Genomic DNA, 17,243 nt, shown 5'->3' on the forward strand with positions numbered 1-17,243 from the left:
GACGCTTTTTTCTTTGTACCTTTTCAATAGAGCTTGAACAGCCAACTTGAAACACCAGTTTGCTTTGAAATGTTTAAGAGAGAGACCTTGCTGATGCAGTGTAACTAACTTGTGTCTTGTTGCTGTGTTCAGTCTTGCCAGAGTAAAAGTGTGTTTGCTATAACTGGTCGATCATACACCTGCGAAACCTACAAGGATTGGCAATTTAACATAAAACTGGTGGGTGATGTAGAGCAAGCAAGGTCAGGCAAAATCTCGAGTGAAAAACGAAGGTACAAATACTAAAGTAGATGTGGAGCGTGTCATGTCAAGCCTCCAAACAATGAAATCAACGACCCAAATAAAACAGGACATAACTTAACAGTGACCCAGGATCATAACATATTGAGGCCGCATTGTCATAGTAGATTTCCAAGTAACTGAATCCTCTGTCACAGTAACTGTGTGTGCGGTTAGTACACATGTAGACTTCAGCATTATTGACTGACATTTTTACATGTGAAACAAAGAGAAACTCTCATCACATCCAGCTGTGACCCTGGTTGTGTTCAGATGTGCAGTAGACTTGACATTTTCAACAAGCAGAGGTCAGTGAAACTACTGAAGTTTTCCTAAAAGCTTCACCATAATAACATTACATTTAGTCCATTGGATTTAATCTCTTTGAAATCTTTACTTAATTATTTTAAATATTACATATTTATTTTATTACCTGCATACCCACAACAGCTTGATCGGAATATCACTTTTGATGTTTGGTAATTTTTTTTTGACACGCTTCATTTTTTAGGTCAAGTGTTACATCATTGAATTAATTTATGCCTCTTTAGTTAATTTGCTTGAAGGAAGTTTTGCAGCTAAACAGGTCTCGCCACTTAATAGAGTATTAATAGAAGTATTCTTTTTCTCACGGTTGGGGTGAGTTTACTGGAGTGACGGGCACATAGTTAGGAATGCCACCGCCAATAGACTTGGAGACATTTGATTGTAGAAAGCTGGCACCATCCCAGGGTTACACATACCAGCACAATGAGTAAAGTGTCTGCTGGCATGCCAGTAGACAGTGTCCTCAACTACCCAAGGTCTCGTGTATGTAAGTGACTGATAAGATTCAGTCGACACAATGACAGCTGGGATAGGCTCCGGTCCCCCGTGACCGTCCAGGGGTGAGCTGGTTACAGAAAATGAATGGCTAAATTAATGTTGCAGCAGCGTGTCGCTGCCGGTGAGTGTTACAATGTCCTGGTGCGTGAATATGAGTTGATTATGGTAAATTAAACTATAACACATAGGACAATTAATAAGTGGTCGAGCTTTTTTCTGTATTTGGAACTCCTGAAACTTTGCGGTACCAAGCACGTAACTTGGAAAAATGGAAAAAACTGAGTAACTACACAAATCCGGGCAACTTCTTCACAAACAACAAGAACCATTGCTTCACAAGGCTGCCATGGCACCAACTAAAGCAACAACAAGTGGTCCACCAACAACGACGGCAACTGCTGCACCAACTACAACTGCTTCACTTACCTAGTTTACCAGCAATAACCACAACTGCTCAACCAACCACAACTGTTGTTGCAGCTATTGAACATTCCCCATGTTGAAACCGAGTAAAACTACTGTATAAACCATAGAAACATGAATAACCTAAAAGTTAAATGTTTATATTACTCCGTACCCATAGTGCATTCATTTCATACTTCAATGCAACTGTGATTTTTTTTTAAAAAGGCACCTCAGAAAATATTTTTGCTATCCCTAAATTGATACTTCTCACAAAACAAAAATGCAATGATCTCAATCAGTATGTGACGAAAACACCACTGAAAAGATGTAGCGTTCACACGGCAGTTTGTTCAGTTTCAGAATGTTTTGTTTGATGCAGTCTTGCGGGATTGTAGATGATAAAATACAAACAGCCCTCTTGCTGTGCTATGTCGAGCAGCACTAACTGAACAAGCTGGTTAAACTTCAGAATCTTTCAACACGCCTAACACAGCTATCCACTCACCTGAGATGCTGTTGATCATTTCATTAAATCCCCTTTATTACAAGCCGTTACAAGCTGGCCCTGACCTCTCACCACAGTATGAAAGAGATGTCCCAAACTATTCATGGTTCATTGTTTATCTGTTTTAATTATTACACACATTTAATTTGATTTTAATTAATTAATTTAATGAAAATGGATTAAAAACAGAGTGGATATGCTTTTTCAATTTCGTTTTTTACCTTATTCGTCTTGCCAACCACAACAAACCACTCCTTGCTCAACAAGAAAAACCCTTTCACTTTGGAATCATGTCCCAAACCATCACGTAATATAATATAGTATTTAGAATGTACACCAGAAGCCAGAAGGGGAATTGTTTCCCTGGAGTTGTTTCACATGCTGAGAAACTGAGTAAGCAGAGGAGGAAGTCTAAAGAGAAAACCAAAGACACCAAACGTAAACAAGCAGCAGCAGGGGGAATACACACAAGGAAGCAGAAAATCACTGAGGCAAGAAGAAAAGGTACACATTGTACACATTGCATTGTTGCCATTTGTTTTTGTAAATGCAACAACGAGGAACCATCATTCTGGGTGTGACCAGGTTAGCAACAGAATTTACAACCAGCAGGTGCCAATCACAGACTGGATATTTCCCAGTCCCATAGCACATGCTAAACAAGACTACATCAAGTGCTACTAGGGATTTTATCGACAGGGAGAAGAACATTATTTAACAATTTGTTAAGTTATGAGGTCATTAAGCTCTTTGAAACCTTAGGTCACAGAGTTGAACTTAAGTAAATGTTCCTCATTTCACAGTGATTTTCATTTTAATTTGAATGCTGTTACATTGTAAGTGACGCCCTTGATATTAACTTTATTTATTAAAAGTACTACTAGCTGACTGCTCTATCTATCAAACTCACTCTTTGACACTAAAATTCAGGGCATTCGCCTCCAACTCTCCACTCTTCACCTGATGTATTTAGTGAAAATGCCCACACTATTTGGGATATTTCTCATTTCTAAATAGGATTTCTTGTTTGGAGCTTGGATTCAAAGTTTAAGTAAAGCTTAGTGTCAGAATAAGGCCAGGCCAATCCAGGTCAGAATTAATAACTGCTTATTATGGTGACTCATATGATGAAGTCTGCACAGCTACTGAAGACAAATTAGTTAAACGAGTCTTACAGCCCAACAGGGAAAGTATTGTCATTCCTATTGTTGTGTCAATAATACAACTTTGACTCCTCACAATAAATTAGTGTTCCCTCTGTAACAACTGTTTCCCCTACATCACTTTTAAAAACAATAATGTAACCTCGATATCCTGAAGAAATTTGTCAGCCCCTGAAGCTCTTCCTCCAACTCAAGATCCTCTGAATCACCCACTTTTCAAACTAAAGAGGAAACTCAGTGACACAAACAAACACATAACAACATTGATGATAACAATGGCGGGGCTATTTGGCTATTTTGCAACAAACAACTCCTTTAATGTTTGTAATAGATTTAATCCATCATTGGTGGATCAAATAGCTAATGCTGCAGTAGCCACAAATCGTCTGTGATCGAGGATTATGGGTAGTGTAGGCTTTTTTTTCGAAAACGTCCGAATACAAGTTTATTTCTCTGAATCGAAGAAGGAAAAATTAAAAGTGGCCACAACATGAAGCTACTTTATTGTTGAATTAGCAGTGATGCTCGGATGTGTTTGTGTTGAGAAATATTGATGATCTCATGAAAAGAAATGCTTAAAATAGTGAGAAAAAACACTTCCGGGCAGAGGGTCTGCGGTTCTCCAGTCAGATTGAAGCTTGCAGCGTCATATTTCGCCGCAAACGGGTTATTATTGTAATGAGTGGAGGACTGGAGCCTCTGCTCTAAGCATCTCTTACCGCCGCGAGCGGGTTTGCATTGAAGTCAATTGAGAACCCAGAGCGTCTTATACAGACGTGAAAGGGTACATTTTGCGTCAGTATTGGACGTCTTCGGGTGTGACAAATCGTCGGTATATTATGCCTTGGGAACAAGAACGGGTTGGTTTACCAGCACCAAATATGGGATTTGGGGGCATTTTGTGTATTTTTGAGAGTTAATAGTCCATTACAAAATTATATAACATAAGACACTTATTGAGTTACTGGGCTAATTTACAGGATCACAGTCAAGACCATCCTACAAGAGAAACGCTGAAACCATGTTGGGAAAAAGGAAACAAAGAAGGAAACAAAAAGCTTTGGATGGGCAGACACAAAAAAGGCACAAGAACTGCAAATGGTGTGCATGAAAATTAGTCCAACAGTACCACTGTCAACAACTGGGTACTGATGCAACAGGAGATTTGTCATTATTGGAGAAGAGAAACCAGGATATGAGTTTTGTGTTTGAGTCAAACAATATACAGGCATATACTGGAAAAGTCTATGGGTACGTGCAGATATACACAGATACATCAAAGAATTCTATGGATAAAGTAGAAGTATCAAATTTTGTTCCAGAATTCCAAGTCTAAGTAGGGAAAAGGATTAATAAAGTAGTATCAGTTTTCATAGGGGAAATGATTGGATTGTTGTTAGCAGTTCAACGGGTTGAGGACATAAGACCACTGAGAACCATCATCTTTTCAGATTCCAGTTCAGCATAGTCTGTCAAACAGTAGACCAGACATACTGTAGTTATAGAGATTCAGCAAGTATCATGCGGATCTCAACGTCTTGCCAGTGCACCACCATTATCGATAAAAGCAGTGTGCCATATTGCTGTACAACCTGTATATAAACAGTCGCACATGCATTCCCCAAACGGTGTGACACGACCTGGCTCACGGGCCGTGCCAAAAGGAGGAAGCACATGGTTTAAAAGATTTACAAAACAGGTATTTCATTTATTAAAGTATTTCAAAAGCTAAACCGAATATCCAACAAAGGAATAAAGCTGAAGCGTGGCAGTTAGCTGTCAGTAGTGTCGTGCTGTTGCAGATGGAAAATGTGCTGCTGTATGATGTGTTGTATGGTGCAAAACTTAAGAACAAAAAGGTAATGCCAACAGAACCAAAATGCGCTGCTGTCCTCAGGGAGCGAGACCCGAGCTAGCTACCAACAAAACATTATGTATTGATTTTCAACACCTGATTACCTCTGTCTTATTCCTTTTTTTGCCTCATTTTCTTTTCTGAGCCACGGAGAGCATTTTGCCTTTTTGACATGTTGACTTTAACTTGACTGTAAACAGACTGTCGAGTGTTGACCGTTGCCAGTTGGTAAATCTTGCGTCGAGACAAGGGAACAAAATTTTATGGGTGTGGCGGTGATGAGTAGCAGAAAATGATAGAACACCTGTTGCTGCTGTACTGTGGATAGTGTCAGCGGCGTCACTGGTTCAAAGTTTTGACTAACATTCTCTAGATAAGTTGTAGTGGAGTTTTTGTAATATTATTAAATAATATGTAATATGTAAAAACAAAAAACACCCTCAGTATACTTTCTTTAGATAATATATATATTATGTTTTTAGTAAATGATCATATTCAAGAATTTCATGGTTTACAACAATATAAGTTAACATAACAGAATATACATATACTATAAATACATGTACATGTGAAAACTGAGTGTATAATCATTCAGGATAGTGTTCAGACATTTTATATTTTGCAATTTACATTTTACTTTTTTTTAACAGTATTAACTGTAACTAAATTTAGTCATTTTTTTTTAATGTCGGAGTCTGATCAGCCCTTTTACTGATTAAAAAACAGATCAAATAACATAGTCATTTAACAGTTTCCCAAGACTTGCCTTTGTAATCACTGTTGATTATAACTTACAACTATTCTAACTAAATCAGTTAATATTGTCTTTGTGCAAATTACATTATTCTTTCATAATAACAGAGTAAAGTGGTGTTTACACTTGTTTCAGGGATGTCAGGTGATTTCAAGTTTGAAGTCAAAATCATATAATTGCTATTCATCAGAGGCTATGAATCAGTTTTCAAGATTTTCAAGATGAACAATAGCCTTCTTCATACTAGTAGCAGCAGACATTTTCTTCTTCAGCACAGACTATCACTGGCATGACAGTAGCCATGACAGCAACACCAGACAGGATGCAGTGATGGAACTGATCATGTGGCTCACTCCACTTGACGCTACTGTAAATGTTGAAAGAAGGAAAATGAGGAATTGCATTAATTAAAATTCCTAATATATTGTAACTTTATAATATGATAGCATTTAAAATGACTTGCCTGCACCATCCACAAAAATAGAGTTGGTGTCAATGGTAAAGGCTGTGATGTTGGAAGATGCATCGATCAAAACTGTGGCTATCTGAGTGTTGTTAGGAACAGATGTGGATCTGAACGTGAGGTCCATGTTGTTGATGATTGATCCGTTACTGCAAAAGGATTGACAGAAACATAGTTTTATTTCTAAGGATTTAAAATCAATATTCTTAAGATTCTACTAATATAATGATAAAAACATAAATTTTACCTGAATGATACCACAGTCAAGAAGCGGAATGACGAAAATGCTCTTTGGTAGAAAGGTTCCAGCTGCAGAAACACAAACAAACTTTAAATATATATGCTCTGTTTAATGGGTTCATGGTTTGTACTCTTTTCAGTGTGATTTTTTTTTTTAACCTTTTAAGGACTACCTTCTGTGTACACACATGATTAACTTTATGTGGCAGAGACTACAATTTTTTTAAGACAAACTATCTGTGGTGAAGTGAATAAATAAAAATCCAGCATCTGTTATAAATCAAGACTTTTTTCCTCATTTTCCATGTTATAAGAATGTGAACATTTTCACTTGAAGATACTTACATTTGACTTGAGCAGATTAGCCCGATTGATAAATGCTTGAGATGAGGGATTCAGCAAATCATTTGTAAAGGTCTCTCTAGGAGATCTGAAAGTCAACCGCCTTATTGTAACTGCCTCAGCAGTTGTGGTGGATGTTGTGGGAGCTGCAGTTGTTGTGGCATTGGTAATTGCATTTGTATCTGAAAGAAAGGCAGACACAAAGACAAGTATGGGGGTAAAAGTGAAAAATTATATATTGTTACTCAAAGGGCATTCTTTGTACTATATGTTTATGAATGGCCAGTTAACTATAGCAACAGCAAAGTTTTCTTTTAAAATGGAAGGTTATTGTTTCTTCATTATTTTCTTAGATGGCAGGAAGATTTTGTGATGGTCACTAAAGGACGATCAACTCAAAGTCATGACATAGACTGACATGAATCAATTACATATGGGTATATTTCATTGCTACTTAAGTGTGACACCACTGTTTACTTACCAAGTACTTGGATAGTGTTGGCTTGAATAGTGATGTTGAGCGTAATGTTGGGATTATTCACTGCATTTACTAAGGTTTGTACAACATCAGAAGCTGGTGGGATTTCTGCAGGTGTGGTATTTCTGTTGAATTCGATTCCCACCTCTGCAACAGTGTTCTCCATTCGTGTTTGGCCCAAAGCTCGTCTGCATACAAAAAGCAGATATTTGAACCATTATTGATCACTAGTATGTCTATGTCTGTGGCCATGGTCAATATGAAAACTTCCATATTCAAATATTTAGAAGATTCTGTCAAGAAATGTATCCTCTCACCTAAATGCTATGATGAATGTGCGGCGGAAAATTCTACCATATCGAGCCAAGTAGATGATGTCACACTGCGAAGTAAAAAAGGAAAATTAAATTACTAACAATCACTAATTACACTTAATTAAGTGAAAGTATTGAGGAATTGGACTCACCACTGTTACAACTCTTGTCTCAAGGGCCCTAAATTGTGGGCTGCTCCTGTTACTGAGTTCTGGGACAAACACTTCTACCAAGGTTGCTTGAATAGCCACAACTGGGGGTGGTGCTTCGGTTGTAGCAGCTGTTGTAGTTGATGCAGTGGTGGTTGTTGTAGTAGTTGGTGCAGTGGTGGTTGTTGCGTTGGTGGTTCCATTTGCAATAGTTGTACTAGTTGGTGCAGTGGTGGTTGTTACTGTAATTCCTGCAGGAGTTGTTGTAGTTGATGTAGCAGTTGTTGGGGAAACAAGGCATTGCGTTAACTAAAACCTCTATTATATTGTAACTTTAGAATATGATAGCATTTAAAATGACTTGCCTGCACCATCCACAGAAATAGAGCTTGTGTCGATGTTAAAGGCTGTGATGTTGGAAGATGCTTCGACCAAAACTGTGGCAATCTGAGTGTTGTTAGGAATAGATGTGGATCTAAACGTGAGGTCCATGTTGTTGATGATTGATCCGTTGCTGCAAAAGGATTGACAGAAACATAGTTTTATTTCTAAGGATTTATAATCAATATTCTCAAGATTCTACCAGTATAATGATTAAAACATTACCTGAATGAAATCACAGTCAAGAAGCGGAATGATGAAAATGCTCTTTGGTAGAAAGGTTCCAGCTGCAGAAACACAAACAAACTTTAAATATATATGCTCTGTTTAATGGGTTCATGGTTTGTACTCTTTTCAGTGTGATGACATAGATTTTTTTTTTAACCTTCTAATGACTTCCTTCTGTGTACACACATGATTAACTTTATGTGGCAGAGACTACAATTTTTTTAAGACAAACTATCTGTGGTGAAGCTCATAAATAACAATCCAGCATCTGTTATAAATCAAGACTTTTTTCCTCATTTTCTATTTTATGAGAATGCAAACATTTTCACTTGAAGATACTTACATTTGACTTGAGCAGATTAGCCCGACTGATAAATGCTTGAGATGAGGGATTTAGCAAATCATTTGTAAAGGTCTCTCTAGGAGATCTGAAAGTCAACCGCCTTGTTGTAACTGCCTCAACAGTTGTGGTAGAGGTTGTCGATGTAGTGACAATACTTGTAACTGGGGTTGTAGAGGACTGTGGCTGCGTGGGAGCTGCAGTTGTTGTGGCATTGGTAGTTGCATTTGCAGCAGTGGTATTAGCTGCAGTAGTGGGGGCTGCAGTTGTTGTGGCATTGGTAGTTGCATTTGCAGCAGTGGTATTAGCTGTAGTAGTGGGGGCTGCAGTTGTTTCTGTAAAATAAATACATAAAACAATATGACAAATCTCAGAAAAATAATTATTTTGCCCTGAGCATATTGTGAAGTGAGGTACTACTGTTTACTCACGAACTTGCTGGACAGAGTCGGCTTGAATGGTGAGGTTGAGGGCACTGCTAGAATTGGTCACAGCCACTATTAAGGTTTGCACAACATCAGTAGCTGGTGGGATTGCTGCAGCCGGTGTAGTTCTGTTGAACTCAACACCCACTTCTGCATCAGTATTGTCCATTCGTGTACGGCCTCCAGCTGGCCTGCAAAAAAGAAAAGAAAAAATCATCTGTTATTTGTGTTTTTGGCCACAATGAATATTTAAAACTAATTAATATTAACAGAGTGTTGAACCAAACTCATTTGGAGTCTACAAATATACAATCCTACCTGAACGCTATGACAAAAGTGCGGATGAAAAGTGACCCATATCGATTCCTGTAGATGACGTCATACTGTGTGAATTGGAAAAATATAAAAAATAGTAAAGTTGAATGAAAAACAAGTAGTTATTCAATTAAAATGAATTGCATAAACATATCATGACATTATACTCACCACTGCTACAACTGTTGCTTCCAGTGTCTTAAATTCTTGGCTATTTCTATCAGTAAGTTGTTGTACAAACGGTACTACCAAGACTGCTTGAATAGCAACAACTGGAGGGGGGGCTTCAGTTGTAGTAGTTGTTGTTGTTGTCGTTGGTGCAGTGGTTGTTGTTGTAGTTGATGCTGTGGTTGTGGTTGTAGTTGATGATGTGGACGTGGTTGTAGTTGGTTCTGTGGTTGTGGTTGTAGTTAGTGCAGTGGTCATGGTTGTAGTTGGTGGGGTGGTTGTAGTTGTCGTGGGTGGGGTTATTGTTGTCGTTGGTGGTTGGGTGATTGTGGTTGTAGTTGGTGCTGTAGTTGTGGTTGTCGTAGGTGGGGGGGTCGGGGTTGTAGTTGGTGTTGTGGTCGTGGTTGTAGTTGGTGGGGTGGTTGTGGTTGGTGGAGTGGTTGTTGGGGTTGTAGTTGATACTGTGGTTGTTGTTGTCGTAGGCGGGGTGGTCGTGGTTGTAGTTGGTGCTGTAGTTGTGGTTGTCGTAGGTGAGGTGTTAGTGGTTGTAGTTGGTGCTGTAGTTATTGTTGTCGTAGGTGGGGTGGTCGTGGTTGTAGTTGGTGGGGTGGTTGTTGTTGTCGTTGGTGGGGTGGTCGTGGTTGTAGTTGGTGTTGTAGTTGTCGTAGGTGGGGTGGTCATGGTTATAGTCGGCGGGGTGGTTGTGGTTGGTGGAGTGGTTGTTGGGGTGGTTGTAGTTGGTACTGTGGTTGTTGTTGTCGTAGGTGGGATGGTTGTGGTTAGTGGGGTGGTGGCTATTGTTGTTGGTGGGGTGGTTGTAATTGTAGTTGGTGCAGTGGTTGTTGTTGTAGTTGATGCTGTGGTTGTGATTGTAGTTGATGATGTGGACGTTGTTGTAGTTGGTGCTGTGGTTGTAGTTGTCGTGGGTGGGGTTGTGTTTGTCGTTGGTGGTGGGGTGATTGTGGTTGTAGTTGTGGTTGTCGTAAGTGGGTCGGTTGTGGTTGTAGTTGGTGCTGTAGTTGTAGTTGTAGGTGGAGTGGTTGTTGTTGTCGTTAGTGGGGTGGTTGTTGTTGTCGTTGGTGGGGTGGTCGTGGTTGTAGTTGGTGCTGTAGTTGTTGTTGTCGTAGGTGGGGGGGTCGTGGTTGTAGTTGGTGGGGTGGTCGTGGTTGTAGTTGGTGGGGTGGTTGTGGTTGGTGGAGTAATTGTTGGGGTTATAGTTGATACTGTGGTTGTTGTTGTCGTAGGCGGGGTGGTCGTGGTTGAAGTTGGTACGGTGGTTGTTGTTGTCGTAGGCGGGGTGGTCGTGGTTGTAGTTGGTGCTGTAGTTGTGGTTGTCGTAGGTGAGGTGGTCGTGGTTGTAGTCGGTGCTGTAGTTGTTGTTGTCGTAGGTGGGGTGGTCGTGGTTGTAGTTGGTGGGGTGGTTGTTGTTGTCGTTGGTGGGGTGGTCGTGGTTGTAGTTTGTGCTGTAGTTGTCGTAGGCAGGGTGGTCATGGTTGTAGTCGGTGCTGTGGTTGTGGTTGGTGGAGTGGTTGTTGGGGTGGTTGTGGTTGGTACTGTGGTTGTTGTTATTGTAGGGGGGGTGGTTGTGCTTAGTGGGGTGGTGGTTATTGTAGTTGGTGTAGTGGTTGTTGTTGTAGCTGGGGAAACAGGCATTAGGTTAAGAAAAAGGTGAGAGTGTTTTAACATCTTGATTCAACTCTAAACAATACTTACATGTGTCGGCAACGGTGATGGAGCTGCTTTCAATGTTAAAGCTGGTAACGGTCTGAGATGCATTGATCAAAACATTCTGAATGCCAGTGTTGTTAGGAACAGATGCTTGTGCAAATCTTACGTCCATGATATTGATGATTGATCCATTCCTGGTGAAATAACAATGTGTGAAATGTCTGATATAAATCAATGTTTTTGATGTGACAACGATAAGTCAGTATATTCAAATTACCTGAAAGACACAACATCCAAGGAGTTGAAAGAAGAAGAAAACTGATTTCGGAAAAAGGGTTCAAGCTGCAAAAACAACATACAAATATTCTTGAAACAATTATTTGTACTATGTCAACATCTCACTTGGAAAATGAGATGTTTTTTTTTCGTTTATTTTTTAGGTTTTTTAATTTCATTTTTCTCAGACATTGATTTCATTCACACACTTAGGTCACAAATTGCATCACAAACTCAGGAAAGATAAAACTTTTGGGATGGTGTTCAAGATTTGTGCTACAGAACAAGAGTGAATTCATGTTGTGTGATCAACCTTGGGGTTGATTATAATTAAACCTGAGTTTGAAGGTCTAGATCTACTGCCTAAAGATTAACGATATACCAGAAATATGTTTCCAGTAAGAAGGCTTACCTGTTGCTTTATCAAAGATGCACGATTTCTAAAACCTTGTGATGATGAATCAGCCAAATCCTCTGTAAATGTCTCACCAACTGATCTGAAAGTCAAAACTCTCGTTGCAAGGGCAACATTCATAGTAGTTGTTGTTTGTGCATTGGTTGTGATTGTAGTTGGTGGTGTGGTTATAACTGGTGCAGTAGTCATTGTAATTGGTGCTGTGGTTGTTGTAGTTGGTGCTGTGGTTGTTGTTGTTGGTGCCGTGGTTGTTGTACTTGGTGCTGTGGTCGTTGTTGTTGGTTCTACGGTTGTTGTAGTTGGTGCTGTTGTTGTTGTTGTGGTTGGTGCCGTGGTTGTTGTAGTTGGAGCTGTGCTCGTTGTTGTTGTTGGTGCTGTGGTTGTTGTGGTTGGTGCTGTTGTTGTTGGTGCAGTGGTTGTTGTAGTTGGTGCTGTGGTCGTTGTTGTAGTTGGTGCTGTGGTCGTTGTTGTAGTTGGTGCCGTGGTTGTTGTAGTTGGTGCTGTGATTGTTGTAGTCGGTGCCGTGGTTGTTGTAGTTGGTGCTGTGGTTGTTGTAGTTGGTGATGTAGTTGTTGTAGTTGGGGCCGTGGTCGTTGTTGTTGGTGCCGTGGATGTTGTAGTTGGTGCGGTGGTTGTTGTGGTTGGTGCTGTGGACGTTGTTGTACTTGGTGCTGTGGTCGTTGTTGTTGTTGGTACTGTGGTTGTTGTAGTTTGTGCTGTGGTTGGTGTAGTTGGTGGTGTGGTCGTTGTTGTAGTAGGTGCTGTCGTTGTTGTAGTTGGTGCTGTTGTTGTTGTAGTTGGTGGTGTGGTCGTTGTTGAAGTAGGTGCTGTGGTTGTCGTAGTTGGTGCCTGGTTGTTGTAGTTGGTGCTATTGTGTGTAGTTGGTGCTGTGGTGTTGTAGTCGTGCGTGTTGTTGTAGTCGGTGCTGTCGTTGTTGTAGTTGGTGCTGTGGTCGTTGTAGTGGTGCTGTGGTTGTTGTGTTGGTTCTGTGGTTGTTGTAGTTGGTGCTGTGGTTGTTGTTGTTGGTTGGTGCAGTGGTTGTTGTAGTTGGTGCCTGTTTGTTGTAGTTGGTGCTGTCGTTGTTGTAGTAGGTGCTGTCGTTGTTGTATGTTGGTGTTGTGGTCGTTGTAGTAGGTGCTGTCGTTGTTGTTGTTGGTGCCGTGGTTGTTGTAGTTGGTGCTGTGGTTGTTGGTGCAGTGGTTGTTGTAGTTGGTGCTGTTGTTGTTGTAGTTGGTGCTGTCGTTGTTGTAGTTGGTGCCGTGGTTGTTGTTGTTGGTGCTGTGGTCGTTGTAGTAGGTGCTGTTGTTGTTGTAGTTGGTGGTGTGGTTGTTGTTGTAGTTGGTGGTGTAGTTGTTGTAGTTGGTGCTGTGGTCGTTGTAGTAGGTGCTGTCGTTGTTGTAGTTGGTGCTGTGGTCGTTGTAGTTGGTGCTGTCGTTGTTGTTGTTGGTGCTGTGGTTGTCGTAGTTGGTCCCGTGGTTGTTGTAGTTGGTGCTGTGGTCGTTGTTGTCGTTGGTGCTGTGGTTGTCGTAGTTGGTCCCGTGGTTGTTGTAGTTGGTGCTGTGGTCGTTGTTGTCGTTGGTGCTGTGGACTGTTGTTGTTGTTGGTGCAGTGGTTGTTGTAGTTGGTGCCGTTGTTGTTGTAGTTGGTGCTGTCGTTGTGGTAGTTGTTGCCGTGGTTGTTGTAGTTGGTGCCGTGGTTGTTGTTGTAGTTGGTGCCGTGGTTGTTGTTGTAGTTGGTGCCGTGGTTGTTGTAGTTGGTGCTGTCGTTGTTGTTGTTGGTACTGTGGTTGTCGTAGTTGGTCCCATGGTTGTTGTAGTTGGTGCTGTGGTCGTTGGTGCTGTGGTCGTTGGTGCTGTGGTCGTTGTAGTAGGTGCTGTCGTTGTTGTAGTTGGTGCTGTGGTCGTTGTAGTTGGTGCTGTGGTTGTTGTGGTTGGTGCTGTGGACGTTGTTGTACTTGGTGCTGTGGTCGTTGTTGTTGTTGGTACTGTGGTTGTTATAGTTTGTGCTGTGGTTGGTGTAGTTGGTGGTGTGGTCGTTGTTGTAGTAGGTGCTGTCGTTGTTGTAGTTGGTGCCGTTGTTGTTGTAGTTGGTGGTGTGGTCGTTTTTGAAGTAGGTGCTGTGGTTGTTGTAGTTGGTGCTGTGGTTGTTGTAGTTGGTGCTATTGTTGTTGTAGTTGGTGCCGTGGTTGTTGTAGTTGGTGCTGTCGTTGCTGTTGTTGGTGCTGTCGTTGTTGTTGTTGGTACTGTGGTTGTCGTAGTTGGTCCCGTGGTTGTTGTAGTTGGTGCTGTGGTCGTTGTTGTCGTTGGTGCTGTGGTCGTTGTAGTAGGTGCTGTCGTTGTTGTAGTTGGTGCTGTGGTCGTTGTAGTTGGTGCTGTGGTTGTTGTTGGTGCCGTGGTTGTTGTAGTTGGTGCTGTGGTTGTTGTAGTTGGTGCTGTGGTTGTTGTAGTTGTTGGTGCAGTGGTTGTTGTAGTTGGTGCTGTGGTTGTTGTAGTTGGTGCTGTGGTTGTTGTAGTTGGTGCGGTCGTTGTTGTTGTTGGTGCTGTCGTTGTTGTTGTTGGTGCTGTGTTGTTGTTGGTGCTGTCGTTGTTGTTGTTGGTACTGTGTTGTGTAGTTGGTGCTGTCGTTGTTTGTCTTGGTGCTGTGGTCGTTGTAGTTGTGCGTGTGTCATTGTGTTGTTGGTGTCTGTGGTTGTTGTTAGTTGGTGCTGTGCGTTGTTGTAGTTGGTGCCGTGGTTGTTGTTAGTTGTGCTGTCGTTGTTGTTGTTGGTCTGTGTTGTCTAGTTGTTGGTCCCAGTGGTTGTTGTAGTTGGTGCCGTGTCGTTGTTGTAGTTGGTGCTGTCGTTGTTGTAGTTGGTGCCGTGGTTGTTGTAGTTGGTGCCGTGGTTGTTGTTGTAGTTGGTGCTGTGGTTGTTGTAGTTGGTGCTGTCGTTGTTGTAGTTGGTGCCGTGGTTGTTGTTGTAGTTGGTGCCGTGGTTGTTGTAGTTGGTGCTGTCGTTGTTGTTGTTGGTACTGTGGTTGTCGTAGTTGGTCCCGTGGTTGTTGTAGTTGGTGCTGTGGTCGTTGTAGTTGGTGCTGTGGTTGTTGTTGGTGCCGTGGTTGTTGTAGTTGGTGCTGTGGTTGTTGTAGTTGTTGGTGCAGTGGTTGTTGTAGTTGGTGCTGTTGTTGTTGTAGTTGGTGCTGTCGTTGTTGTAGTTGGTGCCGTGGTTGTTGTAGTTGGTGCGTCGTTGTTGTTGTTGGTGCTGTCGTTGTTGTTGTTGGTGCTGTGTGGTGTTGTACGTGGTTTCGAGGGTGCTGTGGTCGTTGTTGTCGTTGGTGCTGTGGTCGTTGTAGTTGGTGGTGTGGTCATTGTGGTTGTTGGTGTCGTGGTTGTTGTTGTTGGTGCTGTGGTCGTTGTTGTAGTTGGTGCCGTGGTTGTTGTAGTTGGTGCTGTCGTTGTTGTTGTTGGTGCTGTGGTTGTCGTAGTTGGTCCCGTGGTTGTTGTAGTTGGTGCTGTGGTCGTTGTTGTCGTTGGTGCTGTGGCTGTTGTTGTTGTTGGTGCAGTGGTTGTTGTAGTTGGTGCCGTGGTTGTTGTAGTTGGTGCTGTCGTTGTGTTGTTGGTGCTGTCGTTGTTGTTGTTGGTACTGTGGTTGTCGTAGTTGGTGCCGTGGTTGTTGTAGTTGGTGCTGTGTTGTTGTTGTGTTGGTGCTGTGGTGTTGTAGTAGTCTGTCCCTGTTGTTGTAGTTGGTGCTGTGGTCGTTTGTTGGTGCTGTGGTTGTTGTTGTGCCGTGGTTGTTGTAGTTGGTGCTTGTTGTTGTAGTTGGTGCTGTGGTTGTTGTAGTTGGTGCCGTGGTTGTTGTGTTGGTGCCGTGGTTGTTGTGTAGTTGGTGCGTGGTTGTTGTAGTTGGTGCTGTCGTTGTTGTTTTTGGGTAGCTGTGTTGTCGTGTTGTTAGTTGGTGCTCGTGTTGTTGTAGTTGGTGCTGTGGTCGTTGTAGTTGGTGCCGTGGTTGTTGTAGTTGGTGCTGTGGTTGTTGTAGTTGGTGCTGTGGTTGTTGTGGTTGTTGGTGCAGTGGTTGTTGTAGTTGGTGCTGTTGTTGTTGTAGTTGGTGCTGTCGTTGTTGTAGTTGGTGCCGTGGTTGTTGTAGTTGGTGCCGTGGTTGTTGTTGTTGGTGCTGTGGTCGTTGTAGTAGGTGCTGTCGTTGTTGTAGTTGGTGGTGTGGTTGTTGTTGTAGTTGGTGGTGTAGTTGTTGTAGTTGGTGCTGTGGTCGTTGTAGTAGGTGCTGTCGTTGTTGTAGTTGGTGCTGTGGTCGTTGTAGTAGGTGCTGTCGTTGTTGTAGTTGGTGCTGTGGTCGTCGTAGTTGGTCCCGTGGTTGTTGTAGTTGGTGCTGTGGTCGTTGTTGTCATTGGTGCTGTGGTTTGTTGTTGTTGGTGCAGTGGTTGTTGTAGTTGGTGCCGTTGTTGTTGTAGTTGGTGCTGTCGTTGTGGTAGTTGTTGCCGTGGTTGTTGTAGTTGGTGCCGTGGTTGTTGTTGTAGTTGGTGCCGTGGTTGTTGTAGTTGGTGCTGTCGTTGTTGTTGTTGTTGGTACTGTGGTTGTCGTAGTTGGTCCCATGGTTGTTGTAGTTGGTGCTGTGGTCGTTGGTGCTGTGGTCGTTGTAGTAGGTGCTGTCGTTGTTGTAGTTGGTGCTGTGGTCGTTGTAGTTGGTGCTGTGGTTGTTGTTGGTGCAGTGGTTGTTGTAGTTGGTGCTGTGGTTGTTGTAGTTGTTGGTGTGGTCGTTGTTGTTGTTGGTGCAGTGGTTGTTGTAGTTGGTGCCGTGGTTGTTGTAGTTGGTGCTGTCGTTGCTGTTGTTGGTGCTGTTGTTTGTTGTATGTGGTGCGTAGTGTCCGTGGTTGTTGTAGTTGGTGCTGTGGTCGTTGTTGTCGTTGGTGCTGTGGTCGTTGTAGTAGGTGCTGTCGTTGTTGTAGTTGGTGCTGTGGTCGTTGTAGTTGGTGCTGTGGTCGTTGTTGTAGTTGGTGCCGTGGTTGTTGTAGTTGGTGCTGTGGTTGTTGTAGTTGGTGCTGTGGTTGTTGTAGTTTGGTGCGTGGTTTGTTGTAGTTGGTGCTGTTGTTGTTGTTGTTTGGTGCGTGTTGTTGTAGTTGGTGCCGTGATTGTTGTAGTTGGTGCTGTCGTTGTTGTTGTTGGTGCTGTGTTGTTGTAGTTGGTGCTGTCGTTGTTGTTGTTGGTACGTGGTTGTCGTAGTTGGTGCTCGTGGTGTTGTTGTCGTTGGTGCTGTGGTGTTGTAG

The 17,243-nt window shown here is 42.2% G+C and overlaps 2 protein-coding genes across 2 annotated transcripts; both read right to left on the reverse strand.

Annotated features, from left to right (window-relative positions):
• Positions 1–5,693: 5,693 nt before the first annotated feature.
• On the reverse strand, positions 5,694–9,916 carry LOC124998793 (mucin-5AC-like). The gene is made up of 13 exons (XM_047573341.1): positions 9,633–9,916; positions 9,465–9,529; positions 9,153–9,337; positions 8,725–9,056; positions 8,379–8,440; positions 8,138–8,286; positions 7,776–8,023; positions 7,627–7,691; positions 7,313–7,497; positions 6,835–7,013; positions 6,497–6,558; positions 6,250–6,398; positions 5,694–6,153 (listed from the first exon to the last, which is right to left on the reverse strand). The coding sequence occupies exons 1-13, from the start codon at positions 9,885–9,887 to the stop codon at positions 6,068–6,070; spliced, it is 2,022 nt and encodes a 673-aa protein (XP_047429297.1). The 5' UTR covers positions 9,888–9,916; the 3' UTR covers positions 5,694–6,067.
• A 1,224-nt stretch (positions 9,917–11,140) lies between these two features.
• LOC124998806 (mucin-5AC-like) lies at positions 11,141–12,947 on the reverse strand (the record flags this gene model as incomplete). The annotated part of the gene is made up of 4 exons (XM_047573368.1): positions 11,141–11,491; positions 11,575–11,639; positions 11,986–12,842; positions 12,881–12,947. Coding segments are annotated over 4 exons (1,194 nt in total), but the record flags the coding sequence as incomplete, so codon positions are not given.
• Positions 12,948–17,243: the final 4,296 nt, after the last annotated feature.

The sequence above is a fragment of the Mugil cephalus genome, chromosome 1, assembly GCF_022458985.1.
Source record: "Mugil cephalus isolate CIBA_MC_2020 chromosome 1, CIBA_Mcephalus_1.1, whole genome shotgun sequence".
NCBI classification, from domain to species: domain Eukaryota; kingdom Metazoa; phylum Chordata; class Actinopteri; order Mugiliformes; family Mugilidae; genus Mugil; species Mugil cephalus.